Genomic DNA, 24175 nt, shown 5'->3' on the forward strand with positions numbered 1-24175 from the left:
ACTAAGCTGTTGTATCATGTATCTATCATATCATATGATGTTTGTATACATATTTTGTACATCTACCAAATGCATGCTGTGTACAACACTTGTTGTTTTCCTTCCCCTTCTGCCACACAATCCTCCCCCATCCCCCCTTCCTATCTCCTCCCTGCCGACCTCAAGCAGATGGGTCCCCCCTTATGTGCTGTGGTTCTGCTTATGGTTCCTTCCTGATTAACAGGGAGATTTCCCTTGCCCCTGCTGCCATTGAGCTTGCATTTGAGGGGGTCTAGGCTCTGGGCTCTGTAAAGTGCCTTGAGACAATGTTATTGTTCTGGCGCTATATAAATACAATTGAATTGAATTGAATTTAATTGAGTTGAATTGAATATATGAAAAAGTTCCAGAAGTTTCCCTGTAACTTGACTTGTTGGAGAATCCGGATCATTGAGGCAAGGTATAATTATCAATTCATTGTATGCTGGTTGATTGTTTGTAGTATTTCTGTGATAATTACGCTAATAATTTACATTGATTAAAAACAAGTAAAATCTCACAAGTGTCACTTACCAGATGACCAAAAGAGGCGTCTCGCGCCGTCCTGGCTTCATATTGCTGATGACAGTCGGTCTATGGCTTTTCCATAGGTAGTAGGATGACAATCACTTTACAGAAAAGGGAATTGTATGGTATTGTGTCCGTCTGTCGCATAATATTTTATTATTGATTCCAAACAGCCCCATTAGCGTTGAGCCATGCACTATAATACATCTGCCTTCCGCATTTGCGTTTGACACCGTCAGAGGCTTATATTCATGAAGGCAAGGGTTATCAAAGACACTTTGATATGACCAAGAGGAGGGGAGAGGTGAGAACACTCATTTGTACCCCTCTCAGGTTATTTCCTCTAAATATAAAACTAGAACTCTTACATTTTAACCTAAGTCCAAATAAAAGCAACAGTTACAAATTAATATAAAATGCATTGGATTATTGAATATTGTACATAATTATTAACTCTGAACCTTAAATTCTGATTCTTCCAACTCCTTCTCTGTGTCCATCTTTCAAATGCATCTCCAATTTCTTACCCACGTAATACTATGTCTCTGGTCATGCAGCTTTTTAGAAGGATGCCAAGGCTTTTCTCCCTCTGACAGCAGACTGAACTGCTGTGTGTCTCAATGATGCAGCCTGCTGATAGGAAAGAGCAATGAGGGACGTGATGATCAATCAATCAATCAATCAATTCAATCTTATATAGCGCTTCTCTATATACCCGAAGTCGCTTTACAGAGTCCAGAGTCCAGTTGTCATTCATACACAGTCATACCGGTGGTGGTAAGCTACCTCAGTAGCCACAGCTGCCCTGGGTGCAAAGTGAACACGTTAAAAACAGGCATGGAGTCCCGAACTGTCCCCGTTCTGATGATGCAGACATGCATTGAGTTGTACCTTCTCTATTTCATCTTTTAGAGGTTTCTGATTGCCTTACGCGTATAGTTTATGCCAGGGGTACTCAATAGGCGGACCGCGGTCCGGATCCGGACCCAGACGCAATCAAATGTGGACCGAAGCCAAAATCTAAATTTTTATTTAATCATGATCCAAGCGAGTTTTCATTGTTGCGTGATTTCGCACTATATATTTTTTTTCCTATTCAATGTGGTTTCTATAACAACATCACTATGACAACTCACTCACTCAATGTTGGCTGCGAGCTCTGTGGGTCATGCAGGTTGTGTGTGTCAATGGCAACAACGCGGGCAGATCGATGATGCAGACATGCATTGAGTTGTACCTTCTCTATTTCATCTTTTAGAGGTTTCTGATTGCCTTACGCGTATAGTTTATGCTATTACACCAGAAGCTGTTACACCGGGGAGCTGTCAGACACTGTAAATACGGAGGTAATACTTCGGGCAAAGAGGTGGTTTGGTGATTGTGAGATGGAACTTGTCAAACCTCCATATACTGTACTTATGGTTACTAGCTTCAATTGGTAGAACTGGTGGATGAAGGTTTCAGAAGCAATGGCAGTGCCACAAGCAAAACAAGGACTATGAATGAACTGGCAGTGTTTTATGTGTTGTGCAGGACCGGAAGTGTAGTTGTAACAACAATGCAATGGATTACTGTTGTAATGGGTTGCAGCAGCTCCTGGTAGAAGGCTTACAACGGGGGAGGAGGATAGTTGCAGACAGTATTGATATCTGTATTTTCTTATAGTAGTAGATAATATTATAGTTGCATAGCATGGAAGCCTATATGGAAAGGCCTGGGTAGTATTCATTTACAGCAAGCAAACTAGGAAAGGTCCGGCGAAGCGGATTCAAATATGAAATCAACGAGAGTGGCTTAACTCTTTCTACACGGTTCTGCATTGGTCATGTGGCGTTTGCATATCAGGCCATTGGCAATTCATAATGTCGGTGCCAAAACAGCACCGTGAACCAATCAGCAACAAGGGGCTCTCTCATACGCGTGCACAGCAGAGAGGTGGGGGGGAAAGGGGCGAATTTCCAGCCTATCTAGCACGCGCTAGAGTTCTGAACTGCACACCACAGTGCACACGGAGCGATGGCCGATAAGCGTCCAGACACAAGCGCCACTAAAAGACAACCAAAGAGAATACGATCAGAGGAACAGAAATTGAAAAAGAAGGGGTACGATCTGGCAAGGGCGAAGAGCCGCGTGAACATTGGCGCGGCTTTCCAGCGGTGGAGAGACCTCAGAGAATTGAAATGCATGAAAACGGATGAAGATGTTTCTCTGTTTCTGCTAGACAGGTGGGTCATGTTAATGGCAACGTTAACCGATCGATCGAACCATTCAATAGCATAGTGTTCCCTATGCTAGTCTTTTTTTTTTGCCGAACTCTAGAAAATCGCTCCTAGTCCTCTTGATGTAAGTGCTAGCTCTGCAGCTGCAGCTGTAGCAACAGTTAGCTAAACCACAACCTAGCTAAGTCAGGCATAGCTTGCTCGTCCGAGTTGTCATGGGGTTTGTCTGTATAACGTTTGTTAAAGATTTCTAGCCGCAAACACAGAATCTTTTTTTGCACAGTGGCATTACTTCACCTGATTGTCTAACAACTTGGGTAAAGGTAACATTACCACCCCTTTTAGCTTCGCTAGCTTTCAAAAATAAGGTCCAGTGCGCTTTTCGGTGATTTGTTTTGAATAATAGAAACAGCTACTTGTATGCCGTTGTTTTGGATGATTTGCTCACGTGCTTTCACATCTGTTATTTCTATTGCTCTATTACTTTCAGATATAAGTTTTAAAAGCTGCATAAGGACATTTGAATCAACAACTGGGCCTGTAGTTTGAGAGCGACGGAAAGTAACGTTAAATGTGTAAAGTTATGTGTACTTTTGCAAAGAAAATGAAAGCTTTAGGTAAATAGTTAGAAGTAAAATAAATGGCACTAAGTGGGCAACGATAGACCGAAGTTAATTAGTGAAAGGTTTGGTTAGAGCCGACCGATGGGACAAATCATAATGTTGGTAAACAAACGTCTTGGTGCTACTTCCGGGTGGATAACTGTCTTCCGCTGCTGAGCGGAAGTAACAAAAGTTGCTTTCTCATAGCACATCTATTCTTCATCCTTCTGAGTTAAGCAGTTTGCTAAGTTACCCTTTTAAGGAACTGCCAATAGAAAGAAAAATAAAGATGAACAAAGCAGTTTGCCAAGAAGTGTACAACTGTTTGACTGCTTCATGTGCACTGATCAACATAATCTTTTTCACATGGCACAAGGGAGGCACTGCACTATTCAGTCAATAGCCTTAGCTTCAGCCGGTGGCCTCTCCATAGTGGTGAAGCCAAGCATACTCTCAAAATCACCGTTATCAAACTCATAAGCTGTTCTACCATGCTTGCACACATCCTGATGCCACATTAAACAGTTATGAGAATGAACAATTCAACATTAGAAGGAGAGTGGCAACCATAATGTCTAGAATTAGGAACTCAACGTAACTTGGCACTGAAATAGCCAAGCATGAATGGCTTCTTAGCACAGAACTACATTGTAAAGTTATATTTAACAGAAATGCCTCAATTCATCTAAACATGAACTTTCATGAATTTATGCCCCTTAAAATCCCTTTTGATTATCTGGTCATCTTATGCGGCATCGTGGCAGAAAAGGTGCAACTCTGTTAGGGATTGGCCTTTATTCCCCCTAGAGGTTTCAACCATAGACATATATAGATATAAGTGAAAGTGTAGACTAGATATATGTCTATGGTTTCAACTGCCTGTTACACTCTCCAGATCAGAGGGACCTGTGCTCTAAGGCCAGGACTATACTTTGAGTACGGAGAGGCCGCTAGGGTCCGAGTGATGTTAACGTCATCAAAAGGCGTACCCGCGGCTCTCCGCATATGTCTGCACACCCTCCAATGTTTTTGTGCCATGGTGCTACAAGGGCACCAACTACATATGGACGGAAGACAAGTGGACTAGAAAGTATAATAAGAGCAACTATGTGCCTATGGTGTCCACCGCTGTCTGTGTGTGCGTCCGCAAGGGAATATAACTAAGGCTTAATGATCAACTCTTGGTCAACTCTGGTAGTCATTTCTCATTTAGAGGAGTAAAATTAACTCTTAAGGAGTTTATGGGAATTAACACTTCAAATTTTACACTTGTGATTTTACTGTGTACATTTTGCAGTTTTGATCAGAATTCACTGTCACCAGGAACTACACTAAGAGGCCGGAGCCTTTTACCCGCTGCACCTTTAAACAGTGACGTGGTGTCGAACCACAGCAGGTAAGCTGACAAGTTTATCATTCATTTTTAAACCGATAACTGGTTTATTATTAAAATGTGTTTTATAAGGTGCCGTTCTGTGCTTCACAGCCACAGTGATGTGTTTGAATTCAGCAATAGACTGAGCGTAATTGAGTCTGAACAACAATGCTAATAAAACCTGTCAGAATAGCTATTAACCACTGAATCTCACTGGTGATGGTGAGACTCTGATTCTCTTATTTTGTGCTCCTTGTTAGTGCAGACGAGGTGGTTGTGAAGTTGGAGTGCCTGCTACAGCTGTTCCAGAAGTGCTTAGCGTGCTGCAGTGAGTGCAGCATCAGTACGGAGCGTGACGGCTGGTTCTTCTACGTCACGCAGAAGTGTCAGCAGTGCCACTACAGCAGGAACTGGGTCAGCCACCCGACCGACCAGATCATCAGAGACCCGGCAGACAACCAGGAGGTGAGGCTCCACTGCTAACATGCACATGCTAGACCAGCGAGCCTGCTGCATGGTCTGAAGATTGAGTCCCATCGCTTAAATAAGTATCATACGTATTGCATGTGTTAACACCAGGGTTTGAAAAGTACTTTACAGCAGTTGAAGGTGCAACATGCAGAGTCTGCCGTGCCTGTCATAAAACTAATCTAATAACTTGGCACAATCATTTTCCGAATTTAATAACACGAGCAAGATTCTAAGCACAAACATTGGTGGGTCAGCGAAATGTTGGGGCGTGTCCGTTGATAAGCTATGGATGAATCATGGTGATGGTGGTGTTTCGGAGTGTTTTAATTATATTATATTATATTATATTGCAATATAATTCACTTTGGATAAATAAACTAACTAACACATAAGTGAAAATGCACTAAACCCAGAGCCTCTGCTGTCATACAGTAGCATACCTGGACATCATCTGTGTTACTGTGAAAGGTTGAATGAGTAGAGGATTAAATGATTTCTAATAGACAAAGTTTAAGATGAAACATTCTTTTCAGCATTTCAAACAAGATAAGTGTATTATTTTAAATTGGTAAAAGTAAAGGAGCACCACGCCGTGAAATTTGAGCTTTTTGTAGATATCATCTTCATCTTTGAGCAAGAGCAATCAAAGCCGTGTTGTAAAGGTTGTTGAGATTAGGCCCTTGATTAAAGGTGTGTGTGTGTGTGTGTGTTTTTGTGTTTCTGTGTGATGTAAAGGTGGTTGATGAGACGGTGATCACGCCTTTCGGGGCCTCGGACACGGAGTCAGCAGAGGAAGAGGTTTGTGCTTTGAGTGTGTGATGTCTCTTTATTAATTAACGACATCATCATCACATATGTTATTGTTGTATAATCACCTATTGCCTTATTATGGAATTATGTAATACAAAAAGTAGTAATGAGTTGTCATGTATTACATTATAATGACATGGTCACATCACGGTCATGGTCATATCACCTATATTATGACAAACAAGTCACTGTTGTGCTTCATGTAAATACAGTAATGGTTTACTATGAGTTCATGTGTTGGTTCTGTGCAGGGGGATGATGTTGTGACGGTCATATATGATGGCTCAGACGACAGCATGGATGGCCAGAGACAAACCAGCGTAGAGGATAAAGAGGACCCTTCTTCCTCTGGGGAGGGTATGACAGTCGAGGAGGAGGAGGAGGAGGAAGAGGAAGAAGAAGAAGAAGATGATGAGGAAGAGGAGGAGGAAGATGAGGAGGTGGAGGATGACTGCGATGACGAGTGGGTCATTAAGTCTGAGGAGGCTTGGAGTCCGTCTGGAGGTGAGGGTTCCGCTGCGGGATCTAAGCCCGAGGCCAGCAAGGAGCCTGAGCTTGAGCCTCCCATGGTGTGGTGCAGTAATTGCAATGCAGATTTCACACGCAGCTGCTACGGACTGCGCCACAGACGGATCTACGGCTGCCTTCAGTGTGGCGCCAAAGATGGTGCCCAGAGGAGCACTGACAACCAAGACTCTAAAACCAGTAACAACCAGGACACCACCACCACCACCAGTAGCAACCAGGACACCATCACCAGTAACAACCAGGACACCACCACCAGTAGCAACCAGGACACCATCACCATCACCAGCAGCAGCAGCAACCAGGACACCATCACCAGCAGCAACCAGGACACCACCACCACCACCACCACCACCAGCAGCAGCAGCAACCAGGAGCATGGGGCACTGAACTTCCAGGAGCTGGCTGTGTGCTTCGGTGATCTAGACAGCTTCCAGAAGCACGCCCGACAGTGTCACGGCATCAAGCAATTCCGGGAGCCCTGCCCGGACTGTGGCAAGTTCATCACCATGAGAAACAAGGTGAGCGGCGGACCACCACACATCTGCGAGCACAAGGCCAGACCCAACTCATGCCTCGTCTGCGGGAAAGGATTCCGCAGTCAGAAGGGACTTCTGAGCCACATGACCTGGGTCCACCTTAAAGGGAAACCAAACATAGTGCGCTGCAACTACTGCCTCAAGCGTTTCACTTTCCGGAAACAGAAAATCGAGCACGAGAAGATCCATCAGAACGAGGAACTGAAGTTCTCCTGCACGCACTGCCCGCTGCGGTTCCCAGACTGCTACAGTCGTAGCGCGCACAGAAAGACACACCGGGTTTTTAACACTTTTGTTTGCAAGGTGTGCAACAGGACTTTCAAACAGGCCTGCAAGCTTGAGCGGCACATGGCCATCCACACGGGGGTGAAGCCTTACAGCTGCAAGCTGTGTGACCGCACCTTCAACCAATCAGGGCACCTCAAGTCCCACATGCGCGTCCACACGGGGGAGAAACCCTTCAAGTGCCAGGACTGTGGGCAGTGCTTCAACCACAACGTCAGCCTCAAGAACCACATGCAGCGCAAACATAAACCCAGAGGTGAAGAGTGGGCGTGGGGTGAGGAGGAGGAGGATGGAGAGTGACTTGACCACACGCTCAGGGCCTGGTTGATAAGGACTGAATGACCACACGCTCAGGGCCTGGTGGATAAGGACTGAATGACCACACGCTCAGGGCCTGGTTGATAAGGACTGAATGACCACACACTCAGGGCCTGGTGGATAAGGACTGAATGAATGCTATGTGCCTGAACGGGGAAGAGCAGGGCTCTCCACGCTGTGCCTGTGAATGAGCGGATTAGACTGAGGAAAGGTGCCCTGCAGTAGATCTGGGTCAGGCTGTCTGCAGGAGCATTGAAGGCACTGGTCTCATGTGGACTGGATGGATATTAACATCTCTGTCTGGGAACAGCCGTGGTTGAATGTGGACTGGATGTATATTAACATCTCTGTCTGGGAACAGCCGTGGTTGAATGTGGACTGGATGTGTATTAACATCTCTGTCTGGGAACAGCACTGGTTGAATGTGGACTGGATGTATATTAACATCTCTGTCTGGGAACAGCACTGGTTGAATGTGGACTGGATGTGTATTAACATCTCTGTCTGGGAACAGCACTGGTTGAATGTGGACTGCCTGCTGTCTGTGTGAGGGGTAGTAGTATTCTGACTGAAGGGGGAGGAGTCATGAATCAGTGCTGCAGTGGAAGGCCACAATCAGCTCCACAAATGGAGTAGACGAATGGACTCAACAGCTGTGACTTTTGTAAGGAGAAGAAATAGACATTAAAAATCACGCTTTGTTCTCATTCCTTTCATTGTATCTGGGTTTATCATACCCCCCAGCTTTCGAGTCAAATCCCTGTCTAGTTCATTGTGCCTCTAGATTTTCTTTTGTTTATTAAAGCCTATTTTTCTACGCTGGCGACGGTGGGTGTGCAGACATCACTGTATAAAATACTCCATTCACATGAGGTCTAGGGATGACTCCATTCACATGAGGTCTAGGGATGACTCCATTCCCACGAGGTCTAGAGATGACTCCACACCATTTCTGGAGCACAATTCGATTCAATTCGATTTGCGCCAAAACAATACAATTGTTTCAAGGCGCTTTATAGAGCCCAGGGCCTGAACCCCCTTAGAGCAAGCACAATGGAAACAGGGGCAAGGAAAAAACTCACTCTTAATCAGGAATTCGATTCCTGGATCTGAAAGATTCTGCTTTTCTCCGGCAAATTCGTCGGAGGCCCACGCTTGATTCAAGTTAGCTTGTTCAGAATAAAAGACTTGTGGAAAACAGCTTAGCGAAAGAATGTGTTTGTTCAGTCACTAGCCACGGGTTAGCTCGACACAGCACGAGGCACGTCTTCTGGTAACGAGTTGGTCTTCTTTCAATACATTACAAAAAAGTACAAACATAAATATTGTAGAATTTACATTTGTGTGTAGGGGAGGGGATGGGTGTGTCTGGAGGTCAAAAGGGGATGTCTAGCTTGAACAGGCCTATGGCCAGGTAGGGCCATATGGATGCTAATACCTTTGGCTTCAGCCATCTTGTCGTGGCTGTAGACAAAAGCCACCTAACCACACAAAAAGTCAGGAACCATGTCTGATGGCTCCTCAACATAGGCAAAAGGCCAGGAGCCACCTTGATGTCTCTGTCATGGTGCTATGCAAACTAGGAATGGGGATTGTTTGAGATGAAGTCTCTTATGTTACACTGTAGTCTGATATATGAAATCACCTAAATCTAACAGATCCAAATGGATTTTTGTAACATTGTGTTAATAATCTTGCCCAGATTAAAATGATTTCCATTGTGTTAATAATCTAGCCCAGATTAAAATTATTTCCAATTGCCACCTTGATCTATTACTGCATATAAAGAGGTAAGCCATGTAAATATATTCCAGTCAGTTATTCATTTAGTCTGGTCACGTGTGTTACTCAAGAGTACTGGACACACACCCCACACTGTGGTTATGTGCTTGTGATTGTTACCGTCATGACATTGTTTGGTTTAAAGTTTAGTTCAAAATGACAAGCAACGTGCCCATAACTCCGTTAACTGAAACGGCATACCCTAAAAGCCAAGAGAATTTAAATGTTAAAAAGAACAAAGAACAGATAGGTAGGCTATTCTAAAGTAACACTATGGAACTATTGTATCTTAAAATAACAGCTTCAAAATCATTTTGGTGGTACAATGGTGTTTAATATGGAGAATGGCCTCTGTGCCGCTGCCCATACCGTGCCTGTACGCTTAACGGCGCTATGCACGTTTGATAAACCGCCCCACTAGCCCCGCCCCCCACCAGAACGACCTAGTGCATTATTGCAGGACCTCTCGCGATAGCGATTTGACCCATCCCGCGAGCTATAAGAAAAAGCTAGCGCAGTAATCTCTGTATAAACATCATGGAACCAAAGAAACAGAAAATATTATCAGATGAGGCAAGGAAGCGTAAAAGAGAGGCCGACAAAGCAAGAGACCGGACTAGAGTCACGCTTGGAGCAGCTTTTGATCGTTGGCGAGAGCTAAAAGAGACTAAATGCATGACATATGATTCAGAGGTGGCCGTCCTTCTGCTGGACAAGTAAGGAACTTATCGCTATGTTCTGTCTTCTGTTGCACTTGCTTGATGTTTGGTTGTGTTAGGGAAGTTATTGACTCGCCAGTTTGTCATGAACAAAGTAAGCAAATGTCAACAGCGCTGGGTTTAGCCGCTAACAAGATACTCGTTAGCAATGTTAGCGAGCTTGGTATAACACAAGGACTGTATGAACGGGCAATGAGCCTGTATACGTGTAGTGTATGATGGGCAGTGCATTTTTTTTTAACCAGGACAGTCGTATAAACATGCCAGCGAAGCGAAATTCTCTATACCATTAATTTCTGTTGACGAGCGAATTGGGCGAAGCCAACGAAGAAAGTTGGGAAAGTTGAAGCCTCTCCAAATGAGGAGCGAATTTCGCCAGCGGCAGCCAATCAGGCTGTTTGGTGTTGTCTCTGGCGGTTTGAAAATTGCAGAACTATGGCCTCGTTTGATCGTTTAATTTGCTAAAAAGAAAAGCTTGGAGGGCTTACGGGTGTGTTGTGGTTCCTGGTATGTTCAATATTTAATTCTGTGCTTACTTGAACAGAATGACCGTTGTGTTCTAAAGACAAGTGACTAGGTAGCGTGCTAATACAGTCTGTTATGCTATTTCCACACGCCCGCTTCGCTGGCATGTATCCCACCGAGTTCAGCGAAAAGCATACGATTTGTTTAACATTAGCCAACACAAGCGTCTGCAGTGCCACACGCTAAACTCAAGACCGTATGGACTGGCAGTGTATACGTGTAGTGTGTGATTTGTAGGCAATGCATTTGAGAACTGACAAGACGGGTTGTGACAGCGATACAAATATTGTAGTAGACTAGGAATCAGAATGCAAGAGCAAAGGCAGGGTTCCAACAGGGGTTCTGAGTGCCGGTTATCCATTTAACGTTTCTAATTATATGAAATAAGCTACTGAAGAGGAACGTTTTAAATGTACACTTAAATATGTACAGGGTGTCTGCTTACTTCACATAGGTAGGCAATGTGTGCAGTGTCATGTTATATATGTAATAACAATAATGATGTTGATTAACGTTAACCATTCCGTGGTGACATTTGGTGTCATTTTGTGCTGGCCGCATGGGCATAACTAGATGGCACAGAACTCAATGACAATTCTACAAGCCTTGTTGTTTACTAACAGTCTTGCCTGTTGGAGACCCGAGGGTCAAAATATGTTCTTGTTCTAGGAAGTATTGCAGAAAGCTTTTTTTTTAACCACATTTTGTAAATATACTTTCTTTTCAATCATAATTATAATAAGTGTAGTAGTAGCTTTGCTGATTTATCAGGTTTATTTATGTAAGGTCTTGTTAATGTGGCAGTTTCGAAGAGAGGGAGGCTACAGAAGTACCAAGGGGCCCTCCTCCTACAGAAGGGTGAGCTGACTTTTGTTTTTGGGAACAAAACAAGATGGTGGTGAAGTGTGAGTAATATAAGTCCTTGATTAAATTAGTGGATCTCTGATGTAAGCTTTCTGCATTTTACATTTAGTCATTTAGCAGACACTTATCCAAAGCGACGTTCAAAGGAGAAAACTATCAAGCCACGAGCAATAGAGACCTAGTGTAACAATAAATACTACTTTACATAAGGAATAAAAAGTGCAGGAATGTAACTACTGTAATACGAGTTAAGTACTAGTTAGAGGGGATGGCATTAGAGGAAAGATCAGGACAGGTAGAGGAAGAGAGAGGAGGTGCAAGATAGCAGTCATGATTATAATTTCACTTCCCCAGCAGCTAAAGACCAGCTCCCCCATCAACAGGGCATGGGACTGTCGGCCTGAGTCTCAGCTGCACTATTGTGTATGAATTCAGCATTGGACTGAGAGTGAATGGCTGTCTCTTGTTCTCCTGCTCTTGGTAGTGGGTACGAGGTCATCGTGAAGGTGGAGTGCCTGCTCCAGCTGTTCCGGAAGTGCTTCGAGTGCTGCTGTGAGTGCAGTATCAGCACCAAGTGTGAGAGCTGGCTGTTCCTCGTGACGCAGAAGTGTCGGAAATGTCGCTACAGCAAGGAGTGGACAAGCCACCCAATCAGAGGCCCAGCAGACAACCAGCCGGTAAGGGCCTGATATTGGTTTGCAATAACGTTAGTTAGTTAGTTTCTAAACCTGTTTGGATTGGACCATATTTACGAAGGGGGTGTAGCCAGCACTTTTCTGGTCAATGGCTAAGCCGTAAATACCTGTCAAACACTGATGATGATGAGGATGATTGTTAATGATACAAATTTTCTCGTATTTACTATTATTATAATTATTTAAATTCGAGGAAGTCTGTAGAATTAATGTGAACGCAATCACCAACGATTTCTCACAAATTCAGCCCTTAAGGACATGGGCGAACACCAATCTGGTCGATTTACGACTGCTATTTAGCGTTCTTAAATTCTGTTCTAAGTTAAGAACGAATCCCCGATGAGAACTCATGAATGCCAGAATTGCCCCAGAGATTTCTTCTTACCTTTTTCTTAACTGCTTTCGAGAATGAGGTCGATTGCCATTTCACAGGTGACTAACATCGAAACACCCTTCGTGATGTGGGGCTTAATTTTGGATATTTGAATCGCACCTGATCATCGTGCTATTAGCCAAGATGGATGCTTCTAAAAGAAAAACACCCTTTGTAAAATTGGGCCATAGTCTCTTACACTTCCAGGTCCAAGGCCTGTTAGACTTTTTTAGGTAGTCTGACATGCATTGATGATTTTGTACCTTTTTCCTAACCAAAAACATTGAAGCGGCATATATGATTATATTCTAGAAGACCTCAGCAAAATAACATGAAAATAAAAGGAATGTAGTAATTCATTTTTTTTCACGCTATGCCAAGCTGTAACAGTCACGTACAACATTTAACAAGGTTTACACTACATTTTTAAATCAATTTTAGATCATTTGAGTTGGAAAAAATAGGTTTTTCTATCACTTTTCAGTGATTCCAAACTTTTGACCAGTAGTGTATGGAAATGGGAACAGATGTTCAAGGCTTTTTTTTAAGATTAAGAATAGTGAGGGGCCAATTTCCTTGGTTCAGCACAAGTTCAGCTACAGTGCCCTTGTTCTTTTTCTCTATTTCCGGACAGGTCGATCTTATTTATTTATTTCCCCCCCTGGAAATATGTTAAGCAAATGAAATGAATGCGACTCTGTATATCTCGGCAAGGTTGAAACAGCAGTCCGGTCCCTAACCCTGACCTTATCTGTATATCTCATCAAGGTTGAAACGGTGGTCCTTGGACAATCTGAGGCATCAGATGAGGAGGAGGAGGATGAGGAAGAGGAGGACCACAGAGCCTCAAACCTGCACAGCCAGTTACCTGTGGTTGAGGTGCCTGTGACCGACACTTCAATGGACGTGAGTAAAATGTTTAGGCACCACCAGACTTTGAATACGAGGGTGGAAACAATTCATCAATGGCCTATGTTCCGAGAGGAATACAAAGGCTTAACTAACTAGACTTTGAATAAGGTGACGCACCCCCTGTTGCTGAAATGGTCACATGAAGCTTTTCTTCACACAGATCACTGCCCTTGCCTGTATGCAAAGGTGAAAAGTAATGCATGCCTTGTGATTTAAACTAACAAACAAGAAAATATATAGAACAAAATTGCAATTGCATTTACTTACAATACACAAGGCCTGAATCTAAAACAAATATGAACACGGCCTGGTTTGTAAAGGGTTACTGAACAGGTACTTATTGTCTTTTACAGGTGAATAATACAGCGATCCACACATCTGACTCTTTGGACAGCAGGTTAAATGACCATGAGGAGGAAGAAGGCACAAAAGACTGTATTTCCCCTCTGCCTGGGCAAGAGATGATGGTTGAAAAAATGAAAGAGGAAGAGTTTGAAAATGATGAAATGGAACATGAAGACAAAGTAGATGGAGAAGATGACGAAGAGTTGGAAGAGATGCATCGCGGTGATGATGATGATTGGGATCCGAGCTCTGAGGATCCGGAGCCGCTCTCAGAGTCTGAAGATGAGGGTTTGGCTGCTCAAGCTAACCTCAAACCCCCCATAAAGTCTGGGCCCAAATCTAATCCCAATCCAAACGCAGAGCCAGAGGTCCTGCCTCTGGTGTGGTGCTGTGTCTGTGGGTCGGAGTTTAAGCGCACCTGCTTTGGGCAGCGCCACAGACGGCTATACGGCTGCCTTCAGTGTGGGACCAAAGATGGTGCCCAGAGGGACACCGCCACTGGCAACCAAGAGTCTAACACCAGTAACAACCAGGACACCACCACCACCACCAGTAACAACCAGGACACCATCACCAGCAGCAGTAACAACCAGGACACCACCAGTAACAACCAGGACACCACCACCAAAGATGGTGCTCAGCAGGCTTCCAGCAGTAATGGTGAAGGGGTTGGCATTCCAGGGAGTATTTACATTGGCACCCAGGGACTTCCCTCTAATGGCTTCCGTACGGCGACCACAAGTGACAGCCAGGAAGCCACAAGCAACAACACTGAAGAAGCATCAGACAAAGCCCTCTCTCAGTCGCTACACATTAAGGACCTGTCCGTCCACTTCCGAGGTTTAAACGACTTCCAACACCATGCTTTTCATTGGCACGGCATACTCCCGTTTCGCAAGCTCTGTGTGGACTGTGGCAAGTTCATCACCATGGTGAACATAGTTGAGGGTGGACCCCCGCACATCTGCGAGCACAAGGTCAAGCCCATCGTCTGCCCAAGCTGTGGCAAAAGGTTTGCCACTAAGGTGGGACTCCAGACGCACACCAGCCGAATCCACAATGAGAAGTACATGCTCTCCTGCCGCTACTGCCTCAAGGCTTTTAAATCCCATCATGCCAAGCAGAAGCACGAGGCGAGTCACGTACAAGAGCTGCTGAGGTACCACTGCCCCGACTGTTCCCTGCGATTCCCAGACCGCCCCAGTTGGTGCGCTCACAGGAAGAGCCACTGGCCCAATGGAAATCGCGTCTGTGAGGTCTGTAATAAAGGGTTCCGCCATGCAGGGGAGCTCAGTAGGCATGTGCGGATCCACACGGGCCAGAAGCCCTACGCCTGTGAGCAGTGCGACCGCTCCTTCAGCCAGCCAGGAAACCTCAAGTCCCACATGCGCGTCCACACTGGGGAGAAACCCTTCAAGTGCCAGGACTGTGGGCAGTGCTTCAACCACAATGTCAGCCTCAAGAACCACATGCTGCTCCACCATGAACCAGGAGCAGAGGGGAAGAAAGGCTAAGACGGGAGAAAAACAAATGGACACTTCTTGAGACTTCCTAACCCCCCTAATGATAGTGAGTTGTTGAGGACACTACACAGAAGTTGGAGGAAAGGCTGGCCAATTTGTTCTTGATGAAGGTTGGCGATCGCCGCTGTGTTTGTATGAGTGGCATGTGTGCCAGTACAAAGTCTGCAGAGAGGATGGCTGCAGGAAATGCCAGAAGAAGACCACTGTTGGAATGTTATAAGACTATTTTCTAGTTTTTTATTCACAATATATTTTTTCTGTAAAATAAATGTTTTCTAATGTTAAACACAATGCCTTGAACTCTTAATCAGCTGAACTTGACATGTGACCTTTACACCATTACACGGTTGGTTTCCAGGCATCAGCGAAAGGTCTTGTGGTTTGTCCTACACCACTACTGAGTGTGAGGCCTTGATGTTCCCAGCTGCACCAATGGAGTATGTTGATACGTCATCTGTGAGCCACGTGTGAGGGCAAGCCATCTGATTGGCTGATCTCATTCAGCATGACTGAAGGGACAGGGTTCCCACGGTACCTGGAAACCATGGACTTTATTTTTTCATTTTCCAGGTTAGGAAAAGTCATGGAAACTGAGCAAAAGTGAACACTTACATGGAAATTGAAACAGTTGTCCTGGAAAATGTTATTGGATGATGTGTTAAATAGTAATAAAATGAAACTATTGAGCACAGAATTAAGATGAGTTTATAAAAACCCTTTACATGTGAACAGCTTTTACTGTAGAAAGAAATGGATGATCCCAGGTTGTAGAGCATGCTCTTGGCATCCTATCTGGTATGTTGGAATTTGATGCAGGCAACCTGGTGATATGGACTTTAAAAGTATAGTTTCGGATTGGTGGACTTCGGGAATAATAACGACAAACGTTACTTGCAATCTCAATAGAAGGGTCAAATACATGCATTTCCCAGCCAACACAGCCTTGACATCTACAGTGAAATTTCTTATGCAAGTTTATCCTCAAATGTAAGTAGCTGTGTTTTAACTGTGTGGTAAACCTGGGTGTATCAACGTTAGTTAGTAAGCAGTTCAATCTTGCTAACTAGCTAGCAGAACTTGCTAGCTAGTTAGCTCCAACTTGCTAGCTAGCAGCTTACACTAGAATTGTTGAGGTAATTTTTACCTTGCTTTTAAAATACTAGAACTATGTTTGATCCCCATATGTATTTCACTCATTGACTTTTTCAGGTTTTTAATTTGAATTCATTAATGATGGTTAGCAAGCACATGCAGTGCAATCTTGCTAGCCAACTGTAGAGATAAAGGAGCTGAGATGGCTGTCGGATGACTGGATAGTTACAGCAGTGACAGATCACTGTGTGTGCGTGTGTGTGCGTGTGTGCGAGTCTGTATGTGCTGGTGCATGTGTCCTACAGGACAGTATTGTGCGTCTACGACTAGGCAGTGTAGCAGAGCTGTCTCCCATGATGTCATGCCAAAATGTTTTAACCTGGATTTAAAAATCGCTACATTGCTACAGTTTGTTTCAGTTGCATGCCGCATAACAGCTAAACACAGCGTTGTGCTGTTTAGTTTGGACTCCGGGCTCTACTAGCAGACCTGAGTCCACTGCGTTGTGCTGTTTAGTTTGGACTCTGGGCTCTACTAGCAGACCTGAGTCCGTCATCAGTTTATATTTTTAAACATATCAGAGATGTAATCAGGGCTTAAACTTATTAGTGATTTTATAAATGAATAACCGCTCTTTAAAATCTATTCTGCAGGTAACTGGAAGCAAGTGTGAAGATTTTAGAACTGGAGTCATGTGCTCTGCTCTAGCAACAGCATTCAGAATGAGCAGTAGGATCTAGGCTGGCACTGAACTATACTCAACACAACCATGCCCAAGCTATGTGGAGAAAATGCTCTTTTTTGCGTATATTTAATATCAAATAATGGTAGCTACCTACAGTATGACTATACACTAACTTCCTGCAAGTAGGCTGTCTGTCCCTTTTAACAGCGTAGTCATTCTTCCCCTTTATCCCATGTCATGTTTATCTGTTGGAGGCTTAAACGTACGTGTCTCTGCAATTTAAATACGCGCGTGTGTGTCTGTCTGTCTCTGGAGCTGCTGAAGTGGGCTGTAATACTGTGAATTATATTTAAAAATATATCATGCAACCCAATACCAATATGCTGTCATGTAGATTCACTAGCATCTAAATAAATGGAGAGATGATGATGAACACCTCTGAAAGCTACTGTGCTGAACCTGCATGACCACTTCATGATCACTCCGCGAAAGGTTGGTGATATTTGAGCTCAGCAGTGTGATGTAAACGCATTGTTGTATATTCATAGCTAATAAAAGGTTTTCAATGCCACTTTAGCCGTATTCAAATATCTGACCCACGTATTTATGAAATTTCTGAATGGGCGGATTAGCATTTTTGCAAGTACCAGTTTTAACAAAAAATACCTCAGAGATTTTGGGACGCGCTCACTAGAAACCGCGTTCGCGACCTCCCGCGAGGTTTTAATGTCATGTGACAAGGTGACGTTCCTCAGCGTTGGCGAAAGAAGGACAACATTTCTAACCAGGATTGTGTTAACGTGCTGCATGTTGGACTTAAGTCAGCGCAAAAAAGTAAAGAATCAATGTAAGTTCCTTGTTAGCTTTATTGAGTCGTACGAACCCATCTATAGACTCAAGGACGTCAATAACATCAGCCTTCGCATAATTATGTAACGTTAGCCTAATAGTCGGATTCTCTTAGCATCGCGGTTATCTTTTCCTAAGTGTTTCTAAATTCTCATTCAGATCTTTCCTTGGCCTAATGACGTTTTCCATCGAGGTCAAGGAAAAGTGTTTAGGAAAAGACATAGGACGTATTTTTGATCACAACCACAGGCTGTAAAGAGGGCATCCGCGTTATGTTGAAGTGAAGATGCAGCGGTTGGAAGACGAAAAAGAGAAGAGAAATCAGTGATCGCTGGTACTGGCTAAACATTGTGTTGTGAGAAGATTTACAACTCACATTTCGACAAATGGAGGATCATATGTATTATTTAGCTCAAGAAAAAGCAAGGGAGCGTGAATGCTCGTCGTCAAAGAAGCGAGAACACGAAGAAGCAAAACGAAAGCGGGACAGGCGACGGCAGAAAACAAGGATAAACATTGGTGTGGCCTTTCCCACATGGAAATCGCTGATGAGGGACAAATGTTTTCAGAGTGACGCCGAAGTTGCCTCTTTTCTGTTGAATAGGTAATTTAGCCTACCAATCTAAACGCAGTGTGCTTTTTTGATAGCTTTAGCTAAAATATGGCCATGGGCATAGTTACCATTGCTATTGTGTCTAGGGGGTGTAGCAATCTCGACCCCCCCCCCCCAAACAAAAAAAATGATGTGCGTCACTATCAAAGCTATCATCGTCGTTCAAAAACTGTCAGCTATGGTACCTTTGCGTTTCCAGTCATGCCGGAGAGGCGCAAGGAACGATAGGAAGGGTCAGTGTTGCCATTAGTCTGTAAAACAGGCTCTGCGAGGAGTATGAACTCTTACCGCTGTAGTTTACTCTCTGCTTATACTTGATGAAATCACCTACATTCAGTAGGCCTATAACACAGGTACACAGCATATTAGAGTGGTTCATTTGTGTCTTGAATCCATGACCTTGGTCTTGTTCCTCTCTCTGCAGGGTCAGCTGTAGGGCTGTTATTAGGTTATACCTGTTTCAGTAGGCCTATAACACAGGTACACAGCATATTACAGTGGTTCATTTGTGTCTTGAATCCATGACCTTGGTCTTGTACCTGTTCTCTGCAGGGTCAGCTTTAGGGGAGCTGTAGGCCATAACTCACTTCCTCTTGTTGCAGTATTGGAGGCTATGAAGTGACACTTCTAGAAGTTCAGTGACTACCGTATAGTGTAGAAAGTGTCCAACCCTTCTAGGCTAAACTTTTGAGAATAAGGATTTCTTATGTGTTTATTAGTTATGATATTGGTAAATGTGCAAAATTGAGAATGCTTACACACCACTTCATGATGCATGTAGGACACAGACCTTTTCTGTCTATAAATGCTCTTTGTTTGGTGGTTAAGATGTAAATGGGATGCGCTGTATACATTATTATTTGGGTTATGGGTTGAGCAACATGGCCTGTGTTGTTGTACTGTATTTGTAGCTTCTACTTGATTCATGCTATGTTGTAATTGCTAATGGTTTAGATCTTGAATATTTCACTTTTAATTGAAAATATATCAGTGAGTCTATTTAAATGTGATGCATGTCGTTTCAGTGTTGGTTACCTGTGTATAACTGAACCTTTCCAGTCCATAGTCATGCTGGTTTATAACTGAACCTTTTCAGTCCATAGTCGTGCTGGTTTTCCTGATGGAACCCTTAATTTAGTTTCTGTTGATTTCAGATTTGATGGAAGTGGTACTCCAACATGGCCAGGAACACAGAGGGGCCGTGATGCTGAACCCTTACGAGACTTTAAGCACGACCAGTAAGTTCACTTGCATTTATTTAGAAGAAGTAAGTTGTTTTAAAACTCCTGTTTCTTCCATCATGATCATCTGTTACATCAGTGCGTCGTCTTGTACTTGCTAAAGTTAGCAATGCTAACTCAGTACTTTTATAACCGTTACCTTTTGGGTGGCAAAGTCACCATGGTATCTGATGGATAAACGTGAACATGTAGGCACATCACGTACGCTGGACTCTCACTCTAAACTCCTGCTTATTCCAGTGTTTCACCCATTTTATCAAGCTGGTAGACAGACCGTGGTCTATTTTCCGGTGCTCTTGCAGCCATGTTGGTGCGTACGAGGTGGTCGTGAAGTTGGAGTGCCTGCTACAGCTGTTCCAGAAGTGCTTTGAGTGCTGCAGTGGGTGCAGCATCAGTACGGAGCGCGAGGGCTGCTTCTTCTACGTCACGCAGAAGTGTCTGAAATGTCGCTACAGCAGGGAGTGGACAAGCCACCCACCTGACCAGATCATCAGAGACCCAGCAGACAACCAGGAGGTGAGGGCCTGGTGTTGGATTTCACTGAATTCCCTGTACCAAACCTGTTTGATTGTGGAAGATTGTGTTTAATGTCTGTTGCTTTTTCTCCATTACCACTTTTTACCAAATGTTTCTTTTATCGGCTAATGTTATGCATGCCTAAATACGTGTTTGGCAACTGGGGTGTAAACGGACTAAATTAATGTTCCGCAGTATTTCTCCCAACTTTGGTTGGGGATATCGATGTAAAGGCGTTGATATGTGTTAGATAGATGGATTTGCTTGGATCACCAAGAGTTCAAGCGTCTTCTAGGGGTTTAGTTGAAGGTAGCATTCCTTCCTCCATATAGAAATATCTGAGAGACTGTGGGGTCATCTGATGCGAATATAAAATATAATCGTCTGTGTAGCAGTGATACGAGAAGCCATACGAGCAGATAGTCTGACACTAGGAGGTGGCGTGTATTTTAAAGAGAAGAGCAGATAGTCTGACACAAGGAGGTGGTGTGTATTTTAAAGAGAAGGGTCCCAGCACAGAGCCTTGGGGCACCCCTGTGGAGAGGCGATGATATATTGGCATTGGTCCTTGATATAACGCATTGAAAGGATGTCCTGTGAGGTAGGATTCAAAACAAGAATGTGTTTTGCCCCGAGATGCTCATATCAAGAGAGTACAGATCACAAAATCGGGTGGTTCATCATGTCAAAGGCTGCTGATAGGTCGAGCAATATACGAACCGAGACTGAGCTGCAGCTGCAGTGGCCACTCTTAAAGCACCGTTGATTGAATCAGGGAGGTCGTTCTGTGACGGCAATTCAGAGACCTGTCCGACCTTTTTGAGAAGCGGGGTGACCCCAGCCTGTTTGAATGCGGTTGTAAACTTTCCCGAAAGGCAGTGAAGCATTTATCACATGCATGAATGGTCAGAGGTATGCTTGGAGAAAGCTTTAAAAAAAATAATGTATTCTTTGTTCTGCATTTATGGATGGGTCCCTTTCCTCTTCAAATATTTGAAGCAAGAGAAATGAATGCAACTCTTTGTATGTCTCATCAAGGTCAAAACAGAGGTCCTGCCATCATCTTCATCATCATCATCGGAGGAGGAGGAGGCGAGGGAGGAGGAGGAGACACACAAAACCTCAAACCTGAGCTCCCAGTTGGCTGAGGTTGAGGTGCTTCTGACCAACACTTTAATGGAGGTGAGTCAAAGGTTTTGGGGCCTCTTGACCGCCTGCTGTGACTCTTTAGATGCATCACATCGACAGTTGCTGCAGCTGAGCCTTTCTTTACGTAAACCACCAGTTGTGATTAAACTAATAGACAAGAATATACGTGGTGAAAGAATCCAGATGCATTCAGTTGCAATCCCCTAGGCCTTAATCTCAAACAAATATCCGGTTTTCTGTTAATGCTGTTTACCTGAGGCTCACTGTGAACAGGTGCTCTTGTCTTCTACAGGGGAGTGATTCAGGTATCCACACAGCTGACGCTTTGGACAGCAGGTCCAGTGACCATGAGGAGGAAGACTGTGGAAAGAAGACTGTTGTAGAAGACTGTATTGCCCCTCTCTCTGGGCAAGAGATGATGATGATGGTTGAGAAAATTAAAGAGGAAGAGTTTGAAGATGATGAAATAGAAGAAAAAGAAATAGGACATGAAGACAAAGTAGAAGGAGGAGAAGAAGAAGACGACGAGGAGGAAGACGACGACAACGTAGGTGGAGATGAAGAAGAGTTGGAGATGGAGGACAGCGATGAAGATGATGGTTGGGATCCGAGCTCTGAGGATCTGGAGCAGCTCTCCGCATCTGAAGATGACGGTACTGCTGCTAAATCCAACCTTAAACCCCATATGAACTCTATGCACAAATCTGATCCCGATTCAAATGCAGCAGAGGCCGATGTCCTCTTGCCACTTGTGTGGTGCTGTGTCTGCAGGTCTGGGTTTAAGCGCAACTGCTTCAGACAGCGGCACAAACGACTCTATGGCTGCCTTAAGTGTGGCACCGAAGCACATAGTCAGAGGGACACCAGCGGGGGCAGTCAAGAGTCTGAGAAAATGGAGGAGGAAGGAGAGGGAAAAAAATTAGGACATTTAGATGGAGATGGAGACGGAGACGTAACCAGTAGCAACAAGGAAACCTGTAGTAAACAGGAAAGCGTCAGATGTAACAACCGCGACATCTCTAATGGTGGCAACCAACAATCCACCCACGGTTCAAAACAATGGATTGCAAGTGATGGCAACCAAGAAAGTGGCGGTTTGAGCAGCCAAGGAGTAACTACTAGCAGTAGCAGCCAAGGAGTAACTACTAGCAGTAGCAGCCAAGAAGCCTCCAGCAGTAATTGTGAAGGGGTTAGCATTCCAGGGAGTATTTACATTGACATCCAGGGACTTCCTTATAAAAGCTACCAAGTGACCACCAAAAATGACAGCCAGGAAGCCTCCAGAAAAAACACTGTAGAAGTACCAGACGAACTCCTCGCTCAGTCAATATATATTCTTTTTGAAAGTCTGAACACCTTTAAAGCCCACGCTATACAATGCCACGGCATAAGCCGTTTTCGCAATCTCTGTGTGGACTGTGGCAAGTTCATTACCATGGTGAACACAGTTGCGGGTGGACCCCCGCACATCTGCGAGCACAAGGCCAAGCCCATCGTCTGCCCAAGCTGTGGCAAAAGGTTTGCCACTAAGATCGGGCTCCAGGCGCACATCAGCCGAATCCACAATGAGAAGTACTTGCTCTCCTGCCGCTACTGCCTCAAGGCTTTTAAATCCCATCATGCCAAGCAGAAGCACGAGGAGAGTCACGTACAAGAGCTGCTGAGGTACCACTGCCCCGACTGCCCAATGCGATTCCCAGACCGCCCCAGTTGGTGCGCTCACAGGAAGAGCCACTGGCCCAATGGAAATAGCATCTGTGAGGTCTGTAATAAGAGCTTCCCCCATGTCGCTAAGCTCATTAGACACAAGTTGGTCCACACGGGACAGAGGCCCTACAGCTGCAAGCAGTGCGACCGCTCCTTCAACCAGCCAGGGCACCTCAAGTCCCACATGCGCGTCCACACAGGGGAGAAACCCTTCAAGTGCCAGGACTGTGGGCAGTGCTTCAACCACAACGTCAGCCTCAAGAACCACATGCAGCGTCACCATGAACCAGGAGCTGAGGGGAAGAAAGGCAAAGTTAGGTTGAGGAAAAAAAAGCAAAAAAACTGTTGAGATTTACTGACCCCCCCCCCCTCCCTATGATAGTTGAGGACACTACAGAGGTGTTGAAGGAAAGACTAGCCAATTTGTTCTGATTTGCACACCTGCTCCAGATGTTCCAGGGAAAAAGAGATGCTGTACGAAGATGAGGAGAAACTCTGTGAAGGTTGGCAGTCCAAGATGACCATGCCAGTACAAGGTGTTCAGAAAAGATGGCTGGCAGAAAAGGTCAGAGGGAGACCACTGTTAGAAAGTTATCATGAAATATTTTCTTGTTTTGTATTCACAATTTTTCAGTAAAATAAATGTTTTCTAATGTTTAACACAATGCCTTGAACTCTTAATCAGCTGAACTCGACATGTGACTTTTACACTACAGCCATTAACACACCATTACACGGTTGGTTTCCAGGCATCAGTGAAAGGTCTTGTGGTTTGTCCTACACCACTACTGAGTGTGAGGCCTTGATGTTCCCAGCTGCACCAATGGAGTATGTTGATACGTCATCTGTAAGCCACGTGTGAGGGCAAGCCATCTGATTGGCTGATCTCATTCAG

The 24175-nt window shown here is 44.4% G+C and overlaps 2 protein-coding genes across 2 annotated transcripts; both read left to right on the forward strand.

The window, feature by feature from the left end:
- Nucleotides 1-2456: 2456 nt before the first annotated feature.
- On the forward strand, nt 2457-7672 carry LOC105903822 (zinc finger protein 184-like). The gene is made up of 5 exons (XM_031562754.2): nt 2457-2771; nt 4665-4763; nt 5003-5207; nt 5949-6011; nt 6275-7672. Exons 1-5 carry the CDS (start codon nt 2563-2565, stop codon nt 7670-7672), a joined length of 1974 nt encoding a protein of 657 aa, XP_031418614.1. The 5' UTR covers nt 2457-2562.
- A 928-nt stretch (nt 7673-8600) lies between these two features.
- On the forward strand, nt 8601-23940 carry LOC105903819. The gene is made up of 10 exons (XM_031563205.2): nt 8601-10188; nt 11521-11574; nt 12065-12257; nt 13417-13554; nt 13914-15414; nt 18418-18658; nt 19822-19905; nt 20211-20424; nt 21463-21606; nt 21866-23940. Exons 1-10 carry the CDS (start codon nt 10010-10012, stop codon nt 23627-23629), a joined length of 4512 nt encoding a protein of 1503 aa, XP_031419065.2. The 5' UTR covers nt 8601-10009; the 3' UTR covers nt 23630-23940.
- The last annotated feature ends 235 nt before the right edge of the window (nt 23941-24175 follow it).

The sequence above is a fragment of the Clupea harengus genome, chromosome 25 (genome assembly GCF_900700415.2).
Source record: "Clupea harengus chromosome 25, Ch_v2.0.2, whole genome shotgun sequence".
Taxonomy (NCBI): Eukaryota; Metazoa; Chordata; class Actinopteri; order Clupeiformes; family Clupeidae; genus Clupea; species Clupea harengus.

Coding starts and splice junctions, on each gene's coding strand:
- LOC105903819 (XM_031563205.2), top strand. CDS start 10,010: ATGGAACCAAAGAAACAGAAAATATTATCAGATGAGGCAAGGAAGCGT. Junction 10,189..11,520: donor GCCGTCCTTCTGCTGGACAA/GTAAGGAACTTA, acceptor TTAATGTGGCAG/TTTCGAAGAGAGGGAGGCTA. Junction 11,575..12,064: donor GGCCCTCCTCCTACAGAAGG/GTGAGCTGACTT, acceptor TGCTCTTGGTAG/TGGGTACGAGGTCATCGTGA.
- LOC105903822 (XM_031562754.2), top strand. CDS start 2,563: ATGGCCGATAAGCGTCCAGACACAAGCGCCACTAAAAGACAACCAAAG. Junction 2,772..4,664: donor TCTCTGTTTCTGCTAGACAG/GTGGGTCATGTT, acceptor TACATTTTGCAG/TTTTGATCAGAATTCACTGT. Junction 6,012..6,274: donor CGGAGTCAGCAGAGGAAGAG/GTTTGTGCTTTG, acceptor GGTTCTGTGCAG/GGGGATGATGTTGTGACGGT.